Here is a 19,374-nt window from a genome sequence, read left to right on the forward strand (position 1 = left end):
AACAACAATAGGAGTACCACAAATTTGTGAGAATAACCATGGTACTGGAATCAGTTGTGTAAATTTCATTCACATGGACTTGAAAAGACATTGGTAAGTAAATCATCATAGAAAGAGAGAAGAAATCTAGTTTAGCTACAAGAAGATGGAAGGGAAAAAACAAAATTGCATTTTCTGTATCCTAACATTGTAAATATCTAGTTTCAAACTTCCTGTTCCTCAAAAATGTATCAACTTGATCAAAAGATAGGTGGGAAATTCCACAAGGATGCAAGCATTTTATTCCATTTTCACCTGTGGATAAAACTACTTGCAATTGCTTTATCCCTTCCTTGTTCATTTGTAACAGCTTAAGAGTCTCTTTAATACAAGGAAAAAATGCTTGAGGCCGAGCACAAAAAGGCTGAAAAATAAAAAACAATGCTTGCATATCAGTTTCAAACCGACTGACCCCGCTCTCAGAAAATTGAATCTCATTTGTGAGAGTGGTGCAGGAAATGAAGCGATCAAGCCCTTCAGCCACACTTCTCCACAAATCCAAGAAGTCTTTTGGGTTAAGACTAGTCTTCAAAACATGAAGCTGACTTCTAAGAACGTCTAGTGCTTCAACGAAATCACTTGACACAACTAAATCCATGGTTGCAGGAGCCAAAGTTGCTTGCTTTTGCTCAATACGTTCCTTATTTTGGACATATTCCCATGAAAGATTTTCAAATTCACGAAGAATAAAAGAAATTATCTCCATGAGCCAATTGGTTTCGAGCTCTGACAAGTTTGTAATTTCTTTTCCAAAAAAGCAACTGGAGTCTATACTCTCCTCTTTGTTATGGAGGTTAGAATCATTTTCAGCAATTCTCATCTCCAGGATGTCTACATCATCACTCCACTCCTGCAGTTTAGATTCAACAAATCTGGCAGCATTAATTAGTCCGCATAATCTGACCAATGCATCGTCGTTAGAATTGTCAGGAGAGAATTCAGTTCTCTTGAACCGCAAAAGCAGAACTTCGAAGAAGTACCAGAGGAATTTGATCACAGCTGATCTGATAAATTGTAAACGTGGAAATGTTGCTGGCATAGTTTGGCATCTTTCAATCAATTGCCAGGCAATTTTAAGTGTAAATTCTGCAATGAATGGAGCTTTATGTTCTTCTCTAGTAGAAAGAAGATATTGATCAATGTCTGTGTTGATGTGCAACGCAGGTCCAGTTTTGTTATCGGTTTTCCAAGCTCTCTCATCTTTCAGTTCTGCTTTTAGTTTCTTACAAGCATCCTTGAGCTCTATCTTTGCCCAAAGCTTGAGCCAGTCAGGCCTATCAACAAATATCATTAATGCTGATATGCCTTTAGAAAGCCCTTCAAATCTTTCAGATCCTACCAGGAAGAGACAAGTTTCCAAATTTACAAGCGATTGCATACGCTTATCAAAAGCAACTATAAGGTCTATCAGATGAAGCCATGAAGTCATAACTTCAGATTTCGAATGTTTTTCCTTGTATCTTTCAGCAAGACGAGAGAAAATCCTCTTTGCTAAAAAACCAGACAGCATTTGGATCATTGCAGAAACCCAAGCTTCTTTAGCGCTACAACTTACCAATCGCGCTTCATCAATCAAAGGCTGCAACACATCATCCACTCCAGCAACAAAATCCCTCGTAATTTTATACACAAGAGCAAACATAAACTCAGGCTGATCAGCCCATTTCGAAAAGTGGTATTCCATCCGTGATGCAATGGGAGATACCAGTTCATCAATGGCCCAAAGCTGCATACTGTACTCTTTTCTTCCTAAAATATTTAGCTGACGTTCTTCCCTTCGCTTCTGCAGATGCTGCAAAGCACAAATAGCTACAAAGCTATGAGAATAACACTCTCTTTTGTTACCTTGCATGAGAACTAGAGGATTAGGGAGGCTAGATATTTGTGTGCTTTCAATTTTAGATGTTAAAAGTTTTGGTGGCCATCCAAGAGAAACAAGAAGGGCTCGGTGTTCGGCAAGAACTTGTGGCCTGAGAACACCCAAGATTTTATCTACTCTTGTATCAACACATTTCAAAATATTACACCACTGAGGCTGGAATTTTACAATGCTGATCAATACTTCTTCAATATCGTTCATGAATTTTATGGCTTGAAGCAACTTTTCTTGCTTTGGTTCAGAGTCCTGCATTCCAAAAACATCTGTGTTCAGCATTTGCACCCATCAACTAACCCACCATTTCAACATGTAACCAGGAATATTGAGGAAAAGGGGACAAAACCATTACAGTAGCAATTGATGAGTTTGAAAACTTTGCTGCAAACATGGCCCCAGAATGGCGACTCGTGGCACATAAAACAGCATCCTCGAGATCCCCAATCAGAGCCTCTAACCGTAGAGCAGTCTCTGAAATATCAAGAGGGTAATAAGCTCAGCCTCCAGCAAGGGGCAAATACAAAACGAAAATATACGCAATAATCTAGGCATAAGAATCAGACTACAAAGTCAAGCAAGATGAACCTATTTTTTCCCAACAGGTATGGAAGGAAGTAAAGAAAGACATACACCAACTGCTGGCTAATAATGAAAGAGGTGGAAGTGAAGACATAAGGATCTGTTCTCGTTTCGGTCTCTTTCTCTCTGACATGCACTCATACGCACAACGACAAAGTTGAACTTCAGAAATAATCTAGCATCATAAGTTATTTCGAATTATGGTATTTTTACTCCTGAAAAATTAAATACAACGCACGAGTTGTAAACGAGACGAAGGAATGTATGCGGGTGTATACAATGCAAATGAATGTGGCAAAAATAGATTGGCGACAACAATACTAGAGTTTGATAAGTTGATCACATACAGACTTGGAAAAACAGACAACGAAATCGATATTTAAAAAAATAAAAAGAGAGAGAGAGAGAGAGAGAGAGAGAGAGAGAGAGAGAGAGAGAGATGGAAGTCCCAAACTCACCAATATAATGGCGGATATTTTCTATTTGCCCGAGTTGCTTCGCAAGTTGAGGCAGCTCTTCGCCCAACATCTTCGAACGAAACCCTTCTACAGTCCAAAAAGAAATTAGAACAGTTTGATTTATAATAATATGAATAAAAATAAAGTAAAAAACACTTCAATCAATTTACTTATAAAAAAAAAAAAAGTAAAAATCAAAAGGAATGAAACCAAATAGTTGAGTGGGCATAGCAGCAGAAACGAACGAGGGAAAGTGCGGAGGCTGAGATTCTGAAGCTTAAGAGTGACATTATGAAGGGAGTTTCTGGCTGCAAATGAGCGAGAGATCCACGAAACAGCTCGTCCGGCGACGTTTCTTCCGAGGGCTCGAAGATCGTCGTCCAGATCAGCGCAGCGTTTGGTGAGTGCCGCCAAGAGATGAGGAGATCGGAGGAGTAGATCTTCGCGGGTTCGAAAATGTTCCTCAAGAAACGCGAATTGGCGTGGAGAGAGATCGCTGTATTTGGGCAAGGCCGGAACCACGGGAGGTTCCATTGAAACTGCTTGTACACTGAACTGAACCTCGTACTTGTATTATAACTGCCCTACAATGAACTGAACATCGTACTTTATAATTTTCAGCTAATTTTGGAGGAGGTCTCTTGCATTCGTACAAAGGACATAACCATAAAAATAGAAATAGTATATGAGATCATACATTCATTTTTAAAAAATAAATAAATATAAAATTTATATAAAAAAATTAATTTTTTAATAATAAATTTCACTCATTTTAAAAAAAATTATATAATATTTACACACTTCACAACTATATATAACATTACTCATTACTAAATATTATTATGATTGAGCTACTATGCCATAGCTATCGCTGGGCATGCCGTTCAAGTCAAAATATTTTTTTTCAAAATTTTTATATTTTTTTAATATATTTAAATATTTTTAAAATATAAAAAACATATTAATATATTAAAAATTATTTCTTTAATCATTAAATAATTTTTTTTTTCTGAATGGTACACTTGAGTGGGCAAATTAGTTTTTTCCATATTATTATTTGTATAAATAATTTTTATAATACAATATTATTACATTAATTTTTAAAATAAATTGTAAAATAGTTGTAAATGTATTAACATAAAAATTAATTCAGAAAAAATCATAAGAAATTATGTGTTGTTTTGAAAAAAATTTGAAGTCTTTTTTAAAATGTTAGGTTGTAAAGATAATTTTGAAATTGAAGTTTATAAATTTATGTGCTACTTTAAATTTACCTTACAAAATATAATGATTTATATAAAAAAAACTAGAACCGGAAGTATATAAAATAATTTTTATTTTATTTTATAATTTTTCAGTGGTCTGACTTTTTTCTTTTAAATATCCCTTTTTTCCAAACTTTGTCTTAGAGGATAAGTCAATTTTACGAGGATGTTATCATGGCACACTGAAGCCCTTATTTATGAAAATATTTTATCTCGTCTCATTATTATAATTTTTTTAAATTTTTATATAAAATATAATAAATAATTTAATATTTTTAAATCTTAAAATAATAATAATATTAAAAAATAATATTTTAACAATATTTTAATTAACTTTCATCTCAACTTACTATTTAAATATTACCTAAATGTTTTGTCGTGATTTACCCATGTGGGTATTTTATATATATATATATATATATCATTTGAGAAAGCTTCCAAAAGAGAGGTATGGTGGAGGTTGGTGGATGCTCATCACCTACTTTCATCTCCACTTTTTGTATAATAAATAAATAGAGTTTTATTATATACAAATAAAGTTACGTATTAATTTACATATTAATACTGATTTATTTATGTTTAAAATTTAAATTAATATTATTTTTAATAAAATTTATTTTTTAATTAATCATAATAAATTAATATATGTATTAATATACAATTATACTTCCAAACTAAATTTTTACAAATAGCCTAAAAGAACGAAACAACTGGATTGGCACAGAAGTTGGACTATTTAACATTGTTTAAGATTCCATTGTGGTGTTTGTCTGTTTTTAGACTTTAGGGATTGTTTGGTGGGATGGTGTTTTATGTTCAAATCACGTGAGTTGATTTGTGAGGGAAAGTTCTCTTTCATCGAAATCGGTGAAATATTTAGGTACTATTTAGTCGGTAGGTTGAGATTAAAATTAAAAATTAAATATAATATTATTAAAATATTATTTTTTAAAATTATTTTTATTTTAAAATTTTAAAAATTAAATTATTTATTATATTTTATATAAAAATTATAATAATTATATAAGATGGGTTGGAATCTAAACCTACACAATGCGGATAACTTGGACCCATCCCAACTCGGACTCGAACCAAACGCAAAGCCCATAGCTGACAAAGATATTATCCATAATAAAGGCCTGGCCATACTGATACAAACCCACTAGCAAAGAATCCAGTCCCTTTGAAATCCTCGTCAGCCCGACAGACGGACCCAGCTTCTCTTCCTTCCCTTCCCTTCACGACTTTCACCTCGGCACTGCGCACCCAGCACAATCAAGCTCCTCATAAACCGAGCTAGGGGGGGTCTCTGATGACGCTTTCTCCGACCCTCAAGCAAGGAGCTCGATGAAAATAGAGCCGGCTCTTTTGTCTCTTAAGAGGAAGTCAGATGAACCTGGTGGAAGCTCCCCTGTCCCTAACAAAAAACCCAACTCAGTCGAAGATGGTGAAGACTATTTGATCCCGCTCGACAGCCTCCAAATCACCATTCCCTCATCCACAGCACTTTCTCTGACCCAACCTCACCATTTGATGGTAACTGATACCATTTATGAAACTCATCTTCATTCCCGTTCTTTTTTGTATGTGTTGAAGAAAATTATTTAGGGGTTTTGTTTTTGTTGTTATTTTATTTTCTTGTCCGATGGGTTTCTGGGCTTGTTGGTTTCCTTTCTTCTTGGTCGAGCTTTATGCTGATGTGAGAGACAGTCGACAGTGTGGCTCACCAAAGTTTCTGCTTCATTTAGTTTGCTTGCTATATGTCTGGTTGTTATCAAAGATTTCTTGGCTAATGCACTTACCAAGTGAGTGTCTTTTTGGGTCTGAAAGGAAGCATATGCGTATGGGTGTATCTTGGCTAGTTTTGGGTTAAACTCAGGGATAAGAAGAAAAAATGTGGCGAATAAATTGATAGAAACATGCATTCCGTCATTGAGGTTTTCTGTTCTTATTAGTCTTTTTCGTCACTAGTTTGGGAAGCATTCATGGAATGATGGTGCCTCTTCAGTTTGTTCCTGACTTTAGATTATTGCGGAAGGTCTAGCTTTCTTCTCCACAATTTTGATTCAGTAGTTTTCCCAAAAGAAGTGTATGCCTATTGAAGCCCATTCGTACTGTGTATGAATGAGTCAAATGAATGTGGGGGTACCGCACCTCATCACTGACACTTCTGCTTAATTGCCTGTCTTTGAAGGAGTCAATCAGGCAAGCTTACAGCGTGATTGCCAACTTGAATGGGCTTTAACGGTAAAAAGAGGGATGGATGTCTCTCGTCCATTTTTGGACACGGGGACATCTAACAGATGATTCTCGCCATTATGGGATCCCCTGCCACCGACTTTAGTTTCTTGCAGAATTGCATTCATCCTGTAATAAATTAACTTCAACTGCCTTTATGATGTTTCGTTTTAGTAGTTATTTTTTTCCCAAAGAGTCCATGGGAAGGATGATAATAAAAGGATGATAATAATGTTCAGTATTTTTTAATATCATTAATTACCATCATAACGTGTAAGACTCTCCCTCCTTTAGGTTGAACAGAAGTACAAACAATAGTCAGGAAAAAACTAGCATCATTGATTGTTACTTGCATATGAACTACATATGTATGAGTTTTCTTGCACAATTACGATGGGAAACAAGTTTGAGATAATTTATATGCTTTGTTACTTCTACATACAGATGTTTATTATCATTATTTGTCAATATGCAGAGCGCTTTCTTTCCTCCAATGGAGGATGGAATGGAAGCACATATAGAGGTCGAGAAACCTACTACTACGGACTCTCATTTACAGTGGAGTCAGTGGCAATTGATTGATTCCATCCTACCTACAGGTGGGTTTGCTCATTCTTTTGGTCTTGAGGCAGCAATCCAAGCCCGCATCATATCAGGTCCCGAGGATCTCCGAACTTTTGTAATCCATGTGTTAGAGAATACTGGAAGCTTACTACTTCCATTTGTTTTTTCTGCAACAATTTCACCTGATTTGGAAACCTGGCAAAAACTTGACAGAACATTAGATGCAATGCTAACTAATGAAGTGGGTCGAAAGGCATCAATTGCGCAAGGATCAGCACTTATGAGGGTGGCTGCTGCTGTCTTTTCAGAAATCCCCTCTCTCAAGTCCATGAGAGATACCTCTGTAGGTTCTGGGGTTGTTGCTTTCCATCATGCTCCTATATTTGGGCTTACATGTGGACTTCTTGGTTTGGATAGTAGAACCTCTCAGAGAGCTTACCTGTTTATCACGATGAGAGATGTTATTTCTGCTGCAACAAGGCTGAATTTGGTAGGACCTATGGGTGCAGCTGTATTGCAGCATCAGATTGTTGTTCTTGCCGAAGCTATCTTGACAAAGTGGATGGACCGTACAGTTGAGGAAGCATGCCAAACAACTCCTTTGCTTGATACCGTGCAGGGTTGCCATAGTTACTTGTTTTCTAGACTGTTCTGCTCTTGAAAGCACAAATAATTGCATCAGCTTGTTGTCTTTGTTGTTCCGCACTAAGTACACAGCCTGCCTGAACTTTTTTTTTTTTTTTTCCTTTCTTTCTTTGGGGAAGGCCTGAAAACCAATTAATAAGCCTGATTTCACTTGTAGTATGCATTGAACGGTGGGTAGATGCCTTGAAATGTATTTACCTAATTTATTGTAACTTTTTCCCTGAAAGTGAATACTATAAACTGATGGGTGATTATTGACCATTTCCACTAATTTATTCCTAGTGTGTCTGTTAGATTTATTCAGGGTGGTGGGAATGAAAGGAAGTTTTTGTTCCTGAAAAGACTGGGGGAAAAGGGGGGGAGGATAAAGAAAAAATAAAGGGGAAAAAGAAGACTTTATATGTTTCTAAAACTGATACTGCAAACATATTCTCCCTTGTTTCAGAAAGGAAAACCAATTATGAAGGTCACTAGCCTCGCCTGACAAATGTTGCACTCCTCAATCAATGCACCGGTCCGGGCCCCTTCTCTGAGACATTCCTTCTGCATGGGGTTGTACTTCCTCTTTCGTTTTGCATAAATGCTTTTCAGTCACGGTATATGATCTTCATTTTTTTTCATTACGATTTTGTTAAACTATAAATGATGATACAAATAGACTAAAGAGGGAGTGAAGAGCCCATCAAAATACTGAAGTTGATAACTTGAGATAACCAAAAACTGGTAATGTAGCCAAAGCTTTGGTTCGAATCTATGTTCCTCGAGCAAGCTGAGGAAATTAATGACTGACAAAAGGAGGTTTTGAATGCAAATCCGTAGAGGGTTTACAGTATTATGGCATGAAGCCGCAATAGATCTAGTTTTTTCTTCCGGACAAAAGTGGAGAAAATAGAAGAGAAAAAGTAATTAAAACGTAGGAAAAAAGCTGGGAATCATGTTAGGCAACGTGAATAATGTTAGATACAAATTTCAAATATAAGTTTAATATATTTTTTTTTATAAAAATGTGGATTCTATTAATAAAAAATGAATTTTTTACACTTTTTCACGATAAGATCGACCTTTTTATAAAAGATTTGTCCGAGATTTAGATATTTAAAATTTATATATATCATTTTTCAAGCAGTAAAAACAAAAAGAGGCATTATTTACACCGTATCGAGACGATGAGCGGTTGTCACATGCATCTCTAAAATGAATTTGGTATGGAGGGCAGTCCCGGCCATGATTGGGCTTGGAAAGAGGGTTCCATTGACGGTGGGCAAAAGAATGAATTTGATTTGGCGAAGAACAGTAGATGTTGTCTCTAAAATGGAGGAAAATGAAGAAGGAACTCAAATGAAGTTCATAACCAAGAAATGAAAAGGTGACATTTTAGACTCATTTTTATGGTAGGACTCATTTTTAAAGAGGTTATTACGGGGTTTAAATCATCTCATCTCGTTTTATCTTATCTCAACATTCAAATACTTTTTAATTTTAAATTTTTAATTTTTTTATCTAATCATTATAATTTTTTCAAACTTTTAAATAAAACACAAAAAATAATTCAATTTTTTCAAATCTCAAAATAAAAATTATATTAAAAAATTATATTCTAATGTTATTTTAATTTTATAATTTTTTTATTTAATTTTTTCTCTATCATTTATCAAAAATCTATAAAAATTTTAATTCAAACTATTTTACTATTTTTAAAAAATTATCTTACTATTATTTACAAATTTTTTATTTTATCTGTATAACTAAATGAGATAACTTAGGACCCTAAATCTAGGCAAATCAATTTTCTCGTAAAAAAAAAAAATCACTTTTTCTTAGAAACCTCGAGGCATTGAATTGATTGAACAAAAAGAGATATTCGAAATTTGGGAAGATGCTATTAGGCCAAAAGTCACTAATGTTTCAGTATCTTAATATGGATTCTGTCTATTTTTCTTAACAAAAAATCTTCACAACCTCCCAACATCCTAATACTCCACTTTTTTTTTTTTAATTTTTATTATTTTATCTTTTATCAAATATTTAATATATAAATAATAAATAAAATAATTAAATTAATTTAAAAAGAATAAATTAAAAAAATATTAAAAAATTAAAAAAAGGTGGGGTGTTGGGGTGTTGGGAGGTTGTGTAGCAAAACCCTTTTCTTAACTCTTATTTTCTGATTTATTTAAAGCTTAATGCTTTAATGGAATTATATATATAAAAATAATGTTACTCATCATCTATTTTTTTTATCATTTTTTCATCATCTCATGATGTGACATTAAATGATATATTCATAAGTGAAATATAATCAATAGTCTTCAATCATTTAATATTATATAATAAAATGATGAGAATATGATAAAAAAAAAAATAGATGATGAGTAACATTACTTATATATATATAGTATATTATGAATTGGACTGTGTTTTTGATTTAGTAGGATATTTTAGAAAATAAAATAAAAAATAATGAGGTCCTATGGGCAATTGTATGCAACCTTTTTCTAAGAGTTTTACTATTTACAAGTAAAGTTGTGTACTAATCTGCATATCAATACTGATTTATTCATATTCAAAATTTAAATTAGTATTATTTTCAATAAAATTTACTTTTTACTAATTATATTAAATTGATGCACATATTAGTGCGGAGTTAGAAAAAATGTTATCATTTTGAAGTTTGGAATTCACGCGTACGAGGGAATTGCATTTTTTCTAAAGAAGTAATATGTAATAATAAATTAAAATATCTTTATTTTTAATTAAAATTATTCATTCATGGAAGTTAAGGGTAGGACTGTTGTTACTTGTTGGGTTCATTCAACAGGCATTGCTTTAAGCATGCCGATTATATGAAAACATTAAAATAATAGCTACTTGTGTGATACGTTCTTTACCCTACCAAGCATCTATTACGAATGAGCTCCGATATAGACTTCATCACAAAAATAAGAGTAACGTTGGGTACAATTCTATTATATATAATTATTTTTACGTATTTTTTATATATTTTATTAATATGATTAGTTAAAGTAATAATTTTATATTTAAAAAAGTGATGCAGCCAATCACATCAGTAGAGTGTATAAAAAATATATAAAAATAACTGTATATAGAATTTTTATTCATAATAAACAAGTCTTATGTATTTCATTTAAAAAAAAAAAATTGGAGCTCAATAATAAAAAGTTGATTTTTTTTTTCAAGTGAGTTTTAAATTTGTCAACTTTTTCAAAAAAAAGTATGAGACATTTGCATATTTTAAAACTATACAAATCATTTTCTCCAAAAATATATTTGTGTTGACTTCTTTATCTAACCTCTTCTTGATATTGTATATAGAAATTCAAAGCCATTACTTATAGTTTTTTAATGGAGCTTTCATTTTTTGCATGTGCTTTTTTCTCATTAAACTTTAAAAAAATTATATTATTAAGCGGGTGTGTAGAACACATTTAATAAAGTATTTATATGATATAATTTGATTTAAAAAATAAATTTTAAAATTTATAGTTTACAAATTAAATCTTATTATTAAGTAATATAAACGACATCTTCTATCCATCAAGTTAAAAATAGAATAACTAAATTTCATTTCATCTCAAAATCTATAGGAAATAACACATTTTGCATTGAAATTATCATTTATTTTTTCAACTTGAATCCCATCTTATCAGAAACATTTTCAAGTACTTATAAAAATAATAAAAAAATTTAAATTTATCAATTTTTGCCGATTTGCCACCATCAATAATCTACCATTAAGATTATTGCCATATGCTATTTTTATTTATTTATTGATTTTAACTCTCATTGATCTTGGGGTGGGTCAAGTGGTAATAACTTTAATTTTAGTGGTATAGTTTCTTCAAATTTGAGGTCCGAAACCCTAAGATGCAAATAATTTTTAGGAGCTATTAGACGAAAATTTTTCTCTTAAATTATTTGATATCTACCTAAGGAAAACTCATTATTAAGTGTCTACGCACCTCCAAGATTAACCAAGACACTTAGGAATTGTTTAGATAGTAAGATGATATGAGATGAGATGATTTTAAATAAAAGTTAAAAATTGAATAAAATATTAATAGAATATTATTTTTTAATATTATTATTAATTTGAGATTTAAAAAAGTTAAATTGTGATTTGAAAAAATTAAATTATTTATTATATTTTATGTGAGAATTTGAAAAAATTAAAATGATAAGATGAGATAAAATGAAATAGTTTTCTAATTTAAACATCCCTTTACTCTGGACACCACATTAAACAAGATTTAAATCGATTACAAAATAATAAAAATATAAAATATAAATTGACAATTTTGAAAGTTTGGATACAAACTAAAAAATATTGTAACTCGAAATATGCAAAATATATTAAGCAATGCTACATACAGTCGTGGAATTGCAAACGCCGCGCAATTGCTTTGAAAAAGAGTGGGATTTATGATTAAAAAGTTAATTTTTTTTCATGTGGATCCCATATTAGTTTATTTTTTTTAAAACGACTGCACGCCGCTTGCATAACCACGACTGTAAATATCATTTCTCATTTCAAAAGTATTAAAGATAGCCAATGTAATAAAGAAAATGAAAAAAATTCAAATAAAAGAAATATAGGGATAAGAAAAACTCAAATTAAAAAATAACAATAGAAAAAAAAAAGAATTAATAATAATTTAAAGAAATGGAAAACAGCATATGATGCATAAGTTGCTATTAAAGCGGTCTGACCTTAATTTTGGTAAAACTTTAGAGCTCCGTCTCCGGTCAAAATGGAATTCGTACGCGTCTTGACCCTACATCAAACCAAGACTCCAAACAAAGTAATTTTCTATTAAAAGTTTTTTTAATTGTAGATCTTTTTTCTCCCTACATAAATAAAATAAAAAAAATATTTGTAATTACAATTTCTCGTATAATATTTTTAAAAAATAAATTAATATAAAATTAATATGAAAAAATTACTTTTTTAATAATAAATTTTATTTTTTTAAAAAATAAATATATAATATTTGTATAATTTATAACTATATCTAATATTTTTTAATTAATTTATTTTTTTATAAATATAAATTAAAGTGATACTAAAATACATTAAAAAAAAAAAAATTCATAGTGAGACTATGTGGGCCTAATGACTTGATGGTGTAAAAGCAAGAAAAAATTAAGAAGTACAAAAAAAAGTGTGAAATATACTCAAAAAAATATTTATAAATATGAAGATGAAAAAAAGTAGCTGGTCATCTCTCCTCCCTTCTCTCTCCTACTTTTCCTCTCCTGTTGCCATCTCTTTTCTCTATTTGGCTTAGGTTTCTTCTTCCATTTTTTTTTATTTTTATTTTTGATTGTTTTATCTTTCATAAAATTCACCATTTCTTTCAGTTTCAGAAAAACATTCCCATTTCTCTTCTGCCCAGCTCTCACCTTCTCTCCGCGTCTCTGACTCTATGGTCGGATCCAACATTAATTTCTTCTTCACTGACTACGGTTAGGGTCAGGAGGTTTATACGTTTACACCTCTTTCTTGTTCTCCCTTTCGTTCACCACCTTCTTTTTTAGTCTTCACTTCTGGCTGGCGTTTTTTTTTTTTTTTCCAAGTTACTGAGGTGGGCCTTTGTTAACTGGATCTGGGAGCTTCTCTGTCGTTTGCTTTTCTGATTCTGTATTAAATTTGTCAGTGGTGGATCAAAATTGAGCTGAATGTGGGTTTTCAATTTGGCTTTTAATTTATTCCGCTGCTTGAACAAGGCTTGAGTTTGTGGAACTCTTTGTTAATTTTGGTGAAGTCCAGTATTTGAAGCGGGCTCCTGAGGATATATATATATATATATATTTAAAAAAAAAAAAAAACTGTTCTGCTTCAAATTTGTGTTCCTTTTTCTGGATTAAGTAAGGTTTTTCGGATTTGTGGGCACGGGTGTTTCAAAATCATCAGTCTCTGATACCACTCGTTTGAGCTCTGCAACTCCAGCAGTCTTCAATATTTCAGGTAAAAATGAAAAGAAGAACATTTCTTGCCAATTCTGTTCAGTATCATTATTAACATCATCTTTTGCAGTTTCATAATGATGGGACCTAGATAGGGCCCTTCCTTATTCATAGTAAGATAGGTTGTTATTATTGTTGTTATGATGATAGCACCGATAAAAAAACAAACAATAATAATAATAATAATGGAAGTAATTAATATTATTCTTGTAGTAGTTGTTGTGGTTGTTAGTGAAATTTTATGCTTGTCTCTATTAATGAATCTTATTCCCGTATTTGGTGTTATATTTGTCCTAAATTTGGACTAGGAAACTCAAAATTTTTAATGAGCCTAAAGCTACAAATTCACAGAAGCCAGTCCCTTCAGCATGAACTGAAAAGCAAAAATTTCATTTTCTTTTGTGTCTTTTGATATACGGGTTATGCTATGAATATTTTCTTTTTTTACTTTTACCAATGAGGCCCCTTATTTTTGTTTAAATTATTCAAGTTACCAATGAGGCCTCATATTTTTGTTGAAATTATTCAAGTGCGTTTGAGTTCAGCAGTAAAAGCTATTTTCAGTAATTGAGAAGAAAGTTCAAGATAGGTTTTGTCTTCCTTTTTCTGTAATCCCCTTCCCCTCCCCTCGGCTGGATTATTGCACTAGACCATTTCAAGTGTAATGCTCCTATGGGTTTTGCAAGTTATCCAATCTTGTATTCAATTGGTTCAATCCTTCTGAATTATGTTCTTATTTGAATTGTAAAGATTTTATGCTTTGTTAGGTTGTGACCAAGGAAAAAATAACATAATAAAGCTATTGTGTCTTAGATGTTCCCATTTTAGAACATGAGAAACCAAATCCTCTCGATTTCTTACATAAAATTTTAAATCTCATCTGCCAGTAAAAGCTTACCCATAAAAGCTTATATAAATTTTGCTGTCTTTTAGCAATAAGGACTCCCATTGTAGTGTAAAAGGTTTTGAAATTCGAAATTTTCTGCTAGGAAGTGTTGTAGCTACGATTTTGTCTTTGAATCCTTTTTTGGTTTCCAGCAAATCTTTGTTTTTGTTTTTTTTTTTTTGGGCCGGGGGGGGGGGGGGGGGGGGGGGTTCAGGGGAAGTTTCTCCTCCAATTATTGTCGTCTTATTGCTAGAATCTCCCTCCTTCGAATCTATTTCATGTTTATTCACAGCTGCTGTGACTAATAGCTCTTATCAGTTAAATCAGCATGTTCATGTTAAGAAATGCCAGATCACTTGCTGCATTTTTATTTATTGGAATGCTAATTTTCCTAATCTTTTAGGAATATTTAAGGAGATGATGGGCACAGCGAACAAGAGTGAGAGCAAAAAAATGTCTAAGGGTAACCGTGATTTGGTATCAGTTGAAGAAGCTAAAGCTGGAGGAAATGTAGAAGGAGGGGGCCCTTTGAAGAAAGGACCATGGACATCAGCAGAAGATGCAATTTTAGTGGAATATGTTAAAAAACATGGAGAGGGGAATTGGAATGCTGTACAGAAGCACTCAGGACTTTCCCGGTGTGGGAAAAGCTGCCGTCTTCGATGGGCGAATCACCTAAGACCAGATCTGAAGAAGGGTGCTTTCACGCCAGAGGAAGAGCGCTGTATCATTGAACTCCATGCTAAGATGGGAAACAAATGGGCTCGAATGGCTGCAGAGGTTAGTGGCACTTCTCCACTTTCAGTCTTAGTTTCCAATATATATATATATATATTCTCGTACTTATGCCCATTTGCTTTTACAAGTGAATGGTATGTTCGATTATAGGGTACTACACCTCATGCCCATGTTTCATGGGTGGAGTGGAATCTATGTCACATGATACAGCAAAATCTCAAGTCAATGGACATACAAGCATGTCTACACATTCAGAGATGCACAACCTATTTTAATACATTTGTACTTGCTACTTCGTAACAAGAAAAAAGATCTAGATTTATATTTACAGGCTTCAGTACATTCAGGCATGCATGTCATATACTTTTGTATATGTGTATGTTTACAGACTGATATTCGTAGAACAAACTGATATACGTGGGACTTTCAGTATTTGTAGCGTCACTTTTGAATTCTTTCCTCTTTTCTTCAAGAACAGAATGGTCCAAAGTTGAATCTATTTAGTTTTAAATTTGGAAGTAATGTTTTGGTTACTGCAAAGATATTATGTTGATTGGGGCATTGCTAAAAGCTTTCTTGCAAAATGCCTGTATAATTGGCTTGCTTTTAGTCTTATTCCGTTAATTTACTAGCCCAAATGATATACAGATGCACGAATTGATTATTTCAGAATAATTGCTCTTTTTTCAAGTTTTTTATTTGGGTATGCCATATGCCATATGATGACTTCATGTTTTGCCTATAGCTCATGTTTTATTATCTTTGTAAGCTAGTAATCTGCCAGTTTTCTTGCATAAGTTCAAACAAAGACTCTTTGGTAATTAGGGAAGCTGTTTCAAAAAAGTTTTCAAGAAAATTCAGACTACCATCGTTTTTGCCTCTTAGCAAAATTGATACTTTCTTATTACTTGATTTGATAATGAGGCAAAGCTTAAATCCTCTTTGTGTGAAGAGGAACCAGTGGAGATCATTCTCTGATGCCCCAAGAGGCGCTGTAATGGGCGCACGCTTGAAATCTAGGATTAGGATTGTCTTGAGGGCTAAAAGGTTCAGTTTCTTGGATTGTTTGTGATCAGAAAAAACGGAGAAACAACAAGGAAAGCAAGAGGAAGAGGCCTTGGTTCACACTAGGGTTTCTAGAACTCACTTCTTGGGGTTGAATGCATCACAGGCTCGTGTAACTGGCTGTAGAAAAATACCAGAATTTTTAATATTTTTATAACACAGTTACTTATGCTTTCATAGCGAAGCCCCTGGAGAACCATACAAATACTAAAATTACCACCCTGGCTTAACACTTGAGAAACCAATTTTGGAAACTTGGAACCAGCTAAAATAAAAGCTCCCAACAATCAAACAAGCTAGATAAATCCTAGGAGGGCCTTAGAATTCAGATTCCCATTTCTTGTAAACCTTCCAAACCATCTAGTTGGTCCTCCATCAGGTTATACTACTCTGGCTTAACACTTAAGAGACCAATGTTAGAATCAGCTAAAATAAAATCCCCCAACAATCAAACAAGCTAGATAAATGCTAGGCAGCAGATTCCCATCTCTTGTAAACCTTCCATTGGGTTAGTTTTCGGCACAATTTATATTTTTTATTATGTGCTAATTGATATGGCAAACATTCTGGTTTTCTTAGTTGTACACGATTCATCTGTTAGCTTTGGTTCCACTACTTTACATGACTTTTTTTCTCTCTACAAATAAGGTCACCTTTCCACGGTGAAAATTTAGTCTGAGTTTCTTTTGGTGTATTGCAAATCACACTGTCCATTCCTTGCAGCCAAAGACAGCTGTACGGTGATCACTGTGTTGACTATATTTCACTTTTTACCAGTCCTGCAACACTACATTACTTAATACTCCACATTCACTTCTTTCTAAAGGTCGTCACATGTGTTTATTTATTTATTTATTCATTGTGCTCATATGTGCAGAAATAGACTGACCTGTCAATCTTTCTCACATTCTTTGTTCTCTCCCTGTAACAGCTACCTGGGCGTACAGATAATGAGATAAAGAACTACTGGAATACGAGAATTAAGAGACTGCAGCGTTCTGGCTCACCAATTTATCCACCCGATGTGTGTTTTCAATTAATGAATGGGAGTGAAGACAATCACATGGGGACGTTGCCCACTGGGGACACACACCATCATGATCTCTTGCAGGGAGACAGTATTGAGATTCCAGTTGTCGAACTCAATAATTTACTCAATAGTGGGTATCTCTCTTACTCGCCAAAATTTCTTGATATTCCTCCAAGCAGCATGCTCAAACAAGGTGTTAGTTCTTCCCATACTTATGACATACTGTTCCCGACAATGCATCCCCTCAAACGCCTCCGAGAGTCAGAAACCCTGTTCCCTTGTTTGGACGGTAGTGTCAGCAGTGCTCTCCCAGTATTCAATCATTACATGGATTATACATGTGATATGAAGGCTGCTGAATCCTTAAACTTTTCTTCTTCATTTGATCAAGATCTTAACACCAATGACCAGTTACCTTTTGGTGGTCTTTTGGGCAGCCATGCCCTTTTAAATGGCAATTCTTCTTCTTCCGAGCCCATATCTGGGGCTATGAAGTTGGAGCTCCCTTCACTCCAATATTCAGAAACTCAACCGGGTAGCTGGGGCAAGCTTGCTTCCCCTCTTCCTTCGCTTGAATCTGTTGATACTTTGATCCAGTCTCCTCCAACAGAGCAGACTCATTCAGGTTGTCTTTCACCGAGGAGCAGTGGTCTGTTGGAAGCAATACTCTATGAGTCACGAACTTTGAAAGACTCGAGGAAGAATCCTCCCCAGGAAACTTTGGATATTTCAGTCATGCCTGATGTGAAGAAACGTTTGCCCATGAATCCCTGTGGGACGGATGGTGATCCAAATTCACCTTTAGGTCATTCTGCTGCATCAGTTTTCAGTGAGTATACACCTGTCAGTGGAAGCTCAATAGATGAACACCAATCAGTTGAAACCATGCTGGGTGAGAATGTTAAAAAACCATGCTGCATCACCTTCACTCTGTTAGATGAAATATATAGTTATGTTGATACATTTTTGTTTTCATTCTTATGCAGGATGTGATGCCATGCCTGAAACAGTTGATCAGGATCCAAGTCATTATCTCGTGAAGAAAGAAATTTCAAGTCAGATAGACTTTACCAGGCCAGATGCTTTACTTGACCTGTGTTGGTTTGGGCATAGGAATGAGCATTGATAAGGATTAGCTCATTCTTACAGATGCCATATGAGGCACTTTTGGGTGTGAATATAGCAATGGCTACTCCCAGAGAAACACTGTGGTTGTTATATTCAGAATGTGACTTAGATCTTGTGCACGAGACAAATATTTTCTTTCAAATTCTTGCAGATCATTGAAACCTTCATGGAACCAAAATCGTCTTTAAAACTGTTTGTTAGAGGGTACACATTGAACTATATGCTGTTGGGGGACAATTTTTATGGTATTTTATCGTACCTTCGCAAGTCATGATTATTTGTTCTTTGTTGCTGCCTTGGAAGATTTGGTTTCAATAATATTCCCAACGACATGTTCCAACAAAAAGGTGTGTGAAATTAGTTTTCCTAAGCGTATTGATTAGATTTTATGATGTTAACCTTCACTGCTTGGCAATTTGATGGTTTTTGGCTTGTTTTGGTATATATTCTTATGGCACTCAAGATATATTACCTGTTCTTAGTAATTAGAGCTCTTGGTGGAGCATTTTCTCAAAGCACATCATGAATGATGCTGTTGTGCTTGCATGATATGGTTTGCAGGCACACCTTCCTCAAACTTTGGGTGTCAAAATTCTAGGAGTTGCTGGAAGCGATTCTACTAATATTCCATAATCTGCTTCCTCTTCTTGCATTCCTTTTTTTACCGTCTTAGTCTGACATTACTCCTGGCTCATAATTGAGAACAAAACCGCATGGTTGATCTCAGATTGGCTTCTTTTCATTGTTTGCCTTAACAAGATTGCAATTCCAATCATGACCTTCCATAGATTGATCAGTGATTCAGTGGACATCAATTTCCAGAATTGTAACACAGTACACTGATATTATCGATCGGACAACACGTGGCTTTATGACTC

General features: G+C 33.7%; 3 protein-coding genes across 4 annotated transcripts; 2 read left to right on the plus strand and 1 right to left on the minus strand.

Moving 5' to 3' along the window:
* Window positions 1–39: 39 nt before the first annotated feature.
* On the minus strand, window positions 40–3,578 carry LOC122292271 (RINT1-like protein MAG2L). Of its 2 annotated transcripts, XM_043100524.1 has the most exons (5): window positions 3,198–3,243; window positions 2,953–3,039; window positions 2,546–2,709; window positions 2,268–2,386; window positions 40–2,164 (listed from the first exon to the last, which is right to left on the minus strand). In XM_043100524.1, the coding sequence occupies exons 4-5, from the start codon at window positions 2,304–2,306 to the stop codon at window positions 182–184; spliced, it is 2,022 nt and encodes a 673-aa protein (XP_042956458.1). In that variant the 5' UTR covers window positions 2,307–2,386; window positions 2,546–2,709; window positions 2,953–3,039; window positions 3,198–3,243; the 3' UTR covers window positions 40–181. The 2 variants fall into 2 exon arrangements, with proteins under 2 accessions (XP_042956458.1, XP_042956457.1); XM_043100523.1 differs by lacking the exon at window positions 2,546–2,709 and having other exon boundaries at window positions 3,198–3,578.
* Window positions 3,579–5,395: 1,817 nt separating this feature from the next.
* Window positions 5,396–7,925, plus strand: LOC122292273 (urease accessory protein F). The gene is made up of 2 exons (XM_043100526.1): window positions 5,396–5,753; window positions 6,931–7,925. The coding sequence occupies exons 1-2, from the start codon at window positions 5,565–5,567 to the stop codon at window positions 7,678–7,680; spliced, it is 939 nt and encodes a 312-aa protein (XP_042956460.1). The 5' UTR covers window positions 5,396–5,564; the 3' UTR covers window positions 7,681–7,925.
* A 4,981-nt stretch (window positions 7,926–12,906) lies between these two features.
* Window positions 12,907–18,767, plus strand: LOC122292992 (transcription factor GAMYB-like). The gene is made up of 4 exons (XM_043101585.1): window positions 12,907–13,650; window positions 14,939–15,315; window positions 17,270–18,260; window positions 18,355–18,767. The coding sequence occupies exons 2-4, from the start codon at window positions 14,953–14,955 to the stop codon at window positions 18,492–18,494; spliced, it is 1,494 nt and encodes a 497-aa protein (XP_042957519.1). The 5' UTR covers window positions 12,907–13,650; window positions 14,939–14,952; the 3' UTR covers window positions 18,495–18,767.
* Window positions 18,768–19,374: the final 607 nt, after the last annotated feature.

The sequence above is a fragment of the Carya illinoinensis genome, chromosome 13, assembly GCF_018687715.1.
Source record: "Carya illinoinensis cultivar Pawnee chromosome 13, C.illinoinensisPawnee_v1, whole genome shotgun sequence".
NCBI classification, from domain to species: domain Eukaryota; kingdom Viridiplantae; phylum Streptophyta; class Magnoliopsida; order Fagales; family Juglandaceae; genus Carya; species Carya illinoinensis.

Excerpts from the sequence above, each read along its gene's own strand:
- LOC122292271 (XM_043100523.1), bottom strand. The coding sequence starts at position 3,486 with ATGGAACCTCCCGTGGTTCCGGCCTTGCCCAAATACAGCGATCTCTCT. Across the intron at positions 3,040-3,197 it reads CAGCCTCCGCACTTTCCCTC|AAGGGTTTCGTTCGAAGATG; the intron begins GTTCGTTTCTGC and ends TTTGGACTGTAG. Across the intron at positions 2,165-2,267 it reads CAAACTCATCAATTGCTACT|GACTCTGAACCAAAGCAAGA; the intron begins GTAATGGTTTTG and ends TTTGGAATGCAG.
- LOC122292273 (XM_043100526.1), top strand. The coding sequence starts at position 5,565 with ATGAAAATAGAGCCGGCTCTTTTGTCTCTTAAGAGGAAGTCAGATGAA. Across the intron at positions 5,754-6,930 it reads CCCAACCTCACCATTTGATG|AGCGCTTTCTTTCCTCCAAT; the intron begins GTAACTGATACC and ends GTCAATATGCAG.
- LOC122292992 (XM_043101585.1), top strand. The coding sequence starts at position 14,953 with ATGATGGGCACAGCGAACAAGAGTGAGAGCAAAAAAATGTCTAAGGGT. Across the intron at positions 15,316-17,269 it reads GGGCTCGAATGGCTGCAGAG|CTACCTGGGCGTACAGATAA; the intron begins GTTAGTGGCACT and ends TCCCTGTAACAG. Across the intron at positions 18,261-18,354 it reads ATCAGTTGAAACCATGCTGG|GATGTGATGCCATGCCTGAA; the intron begins GTGAGAATGTTA and ends ATTCTTATGCAG.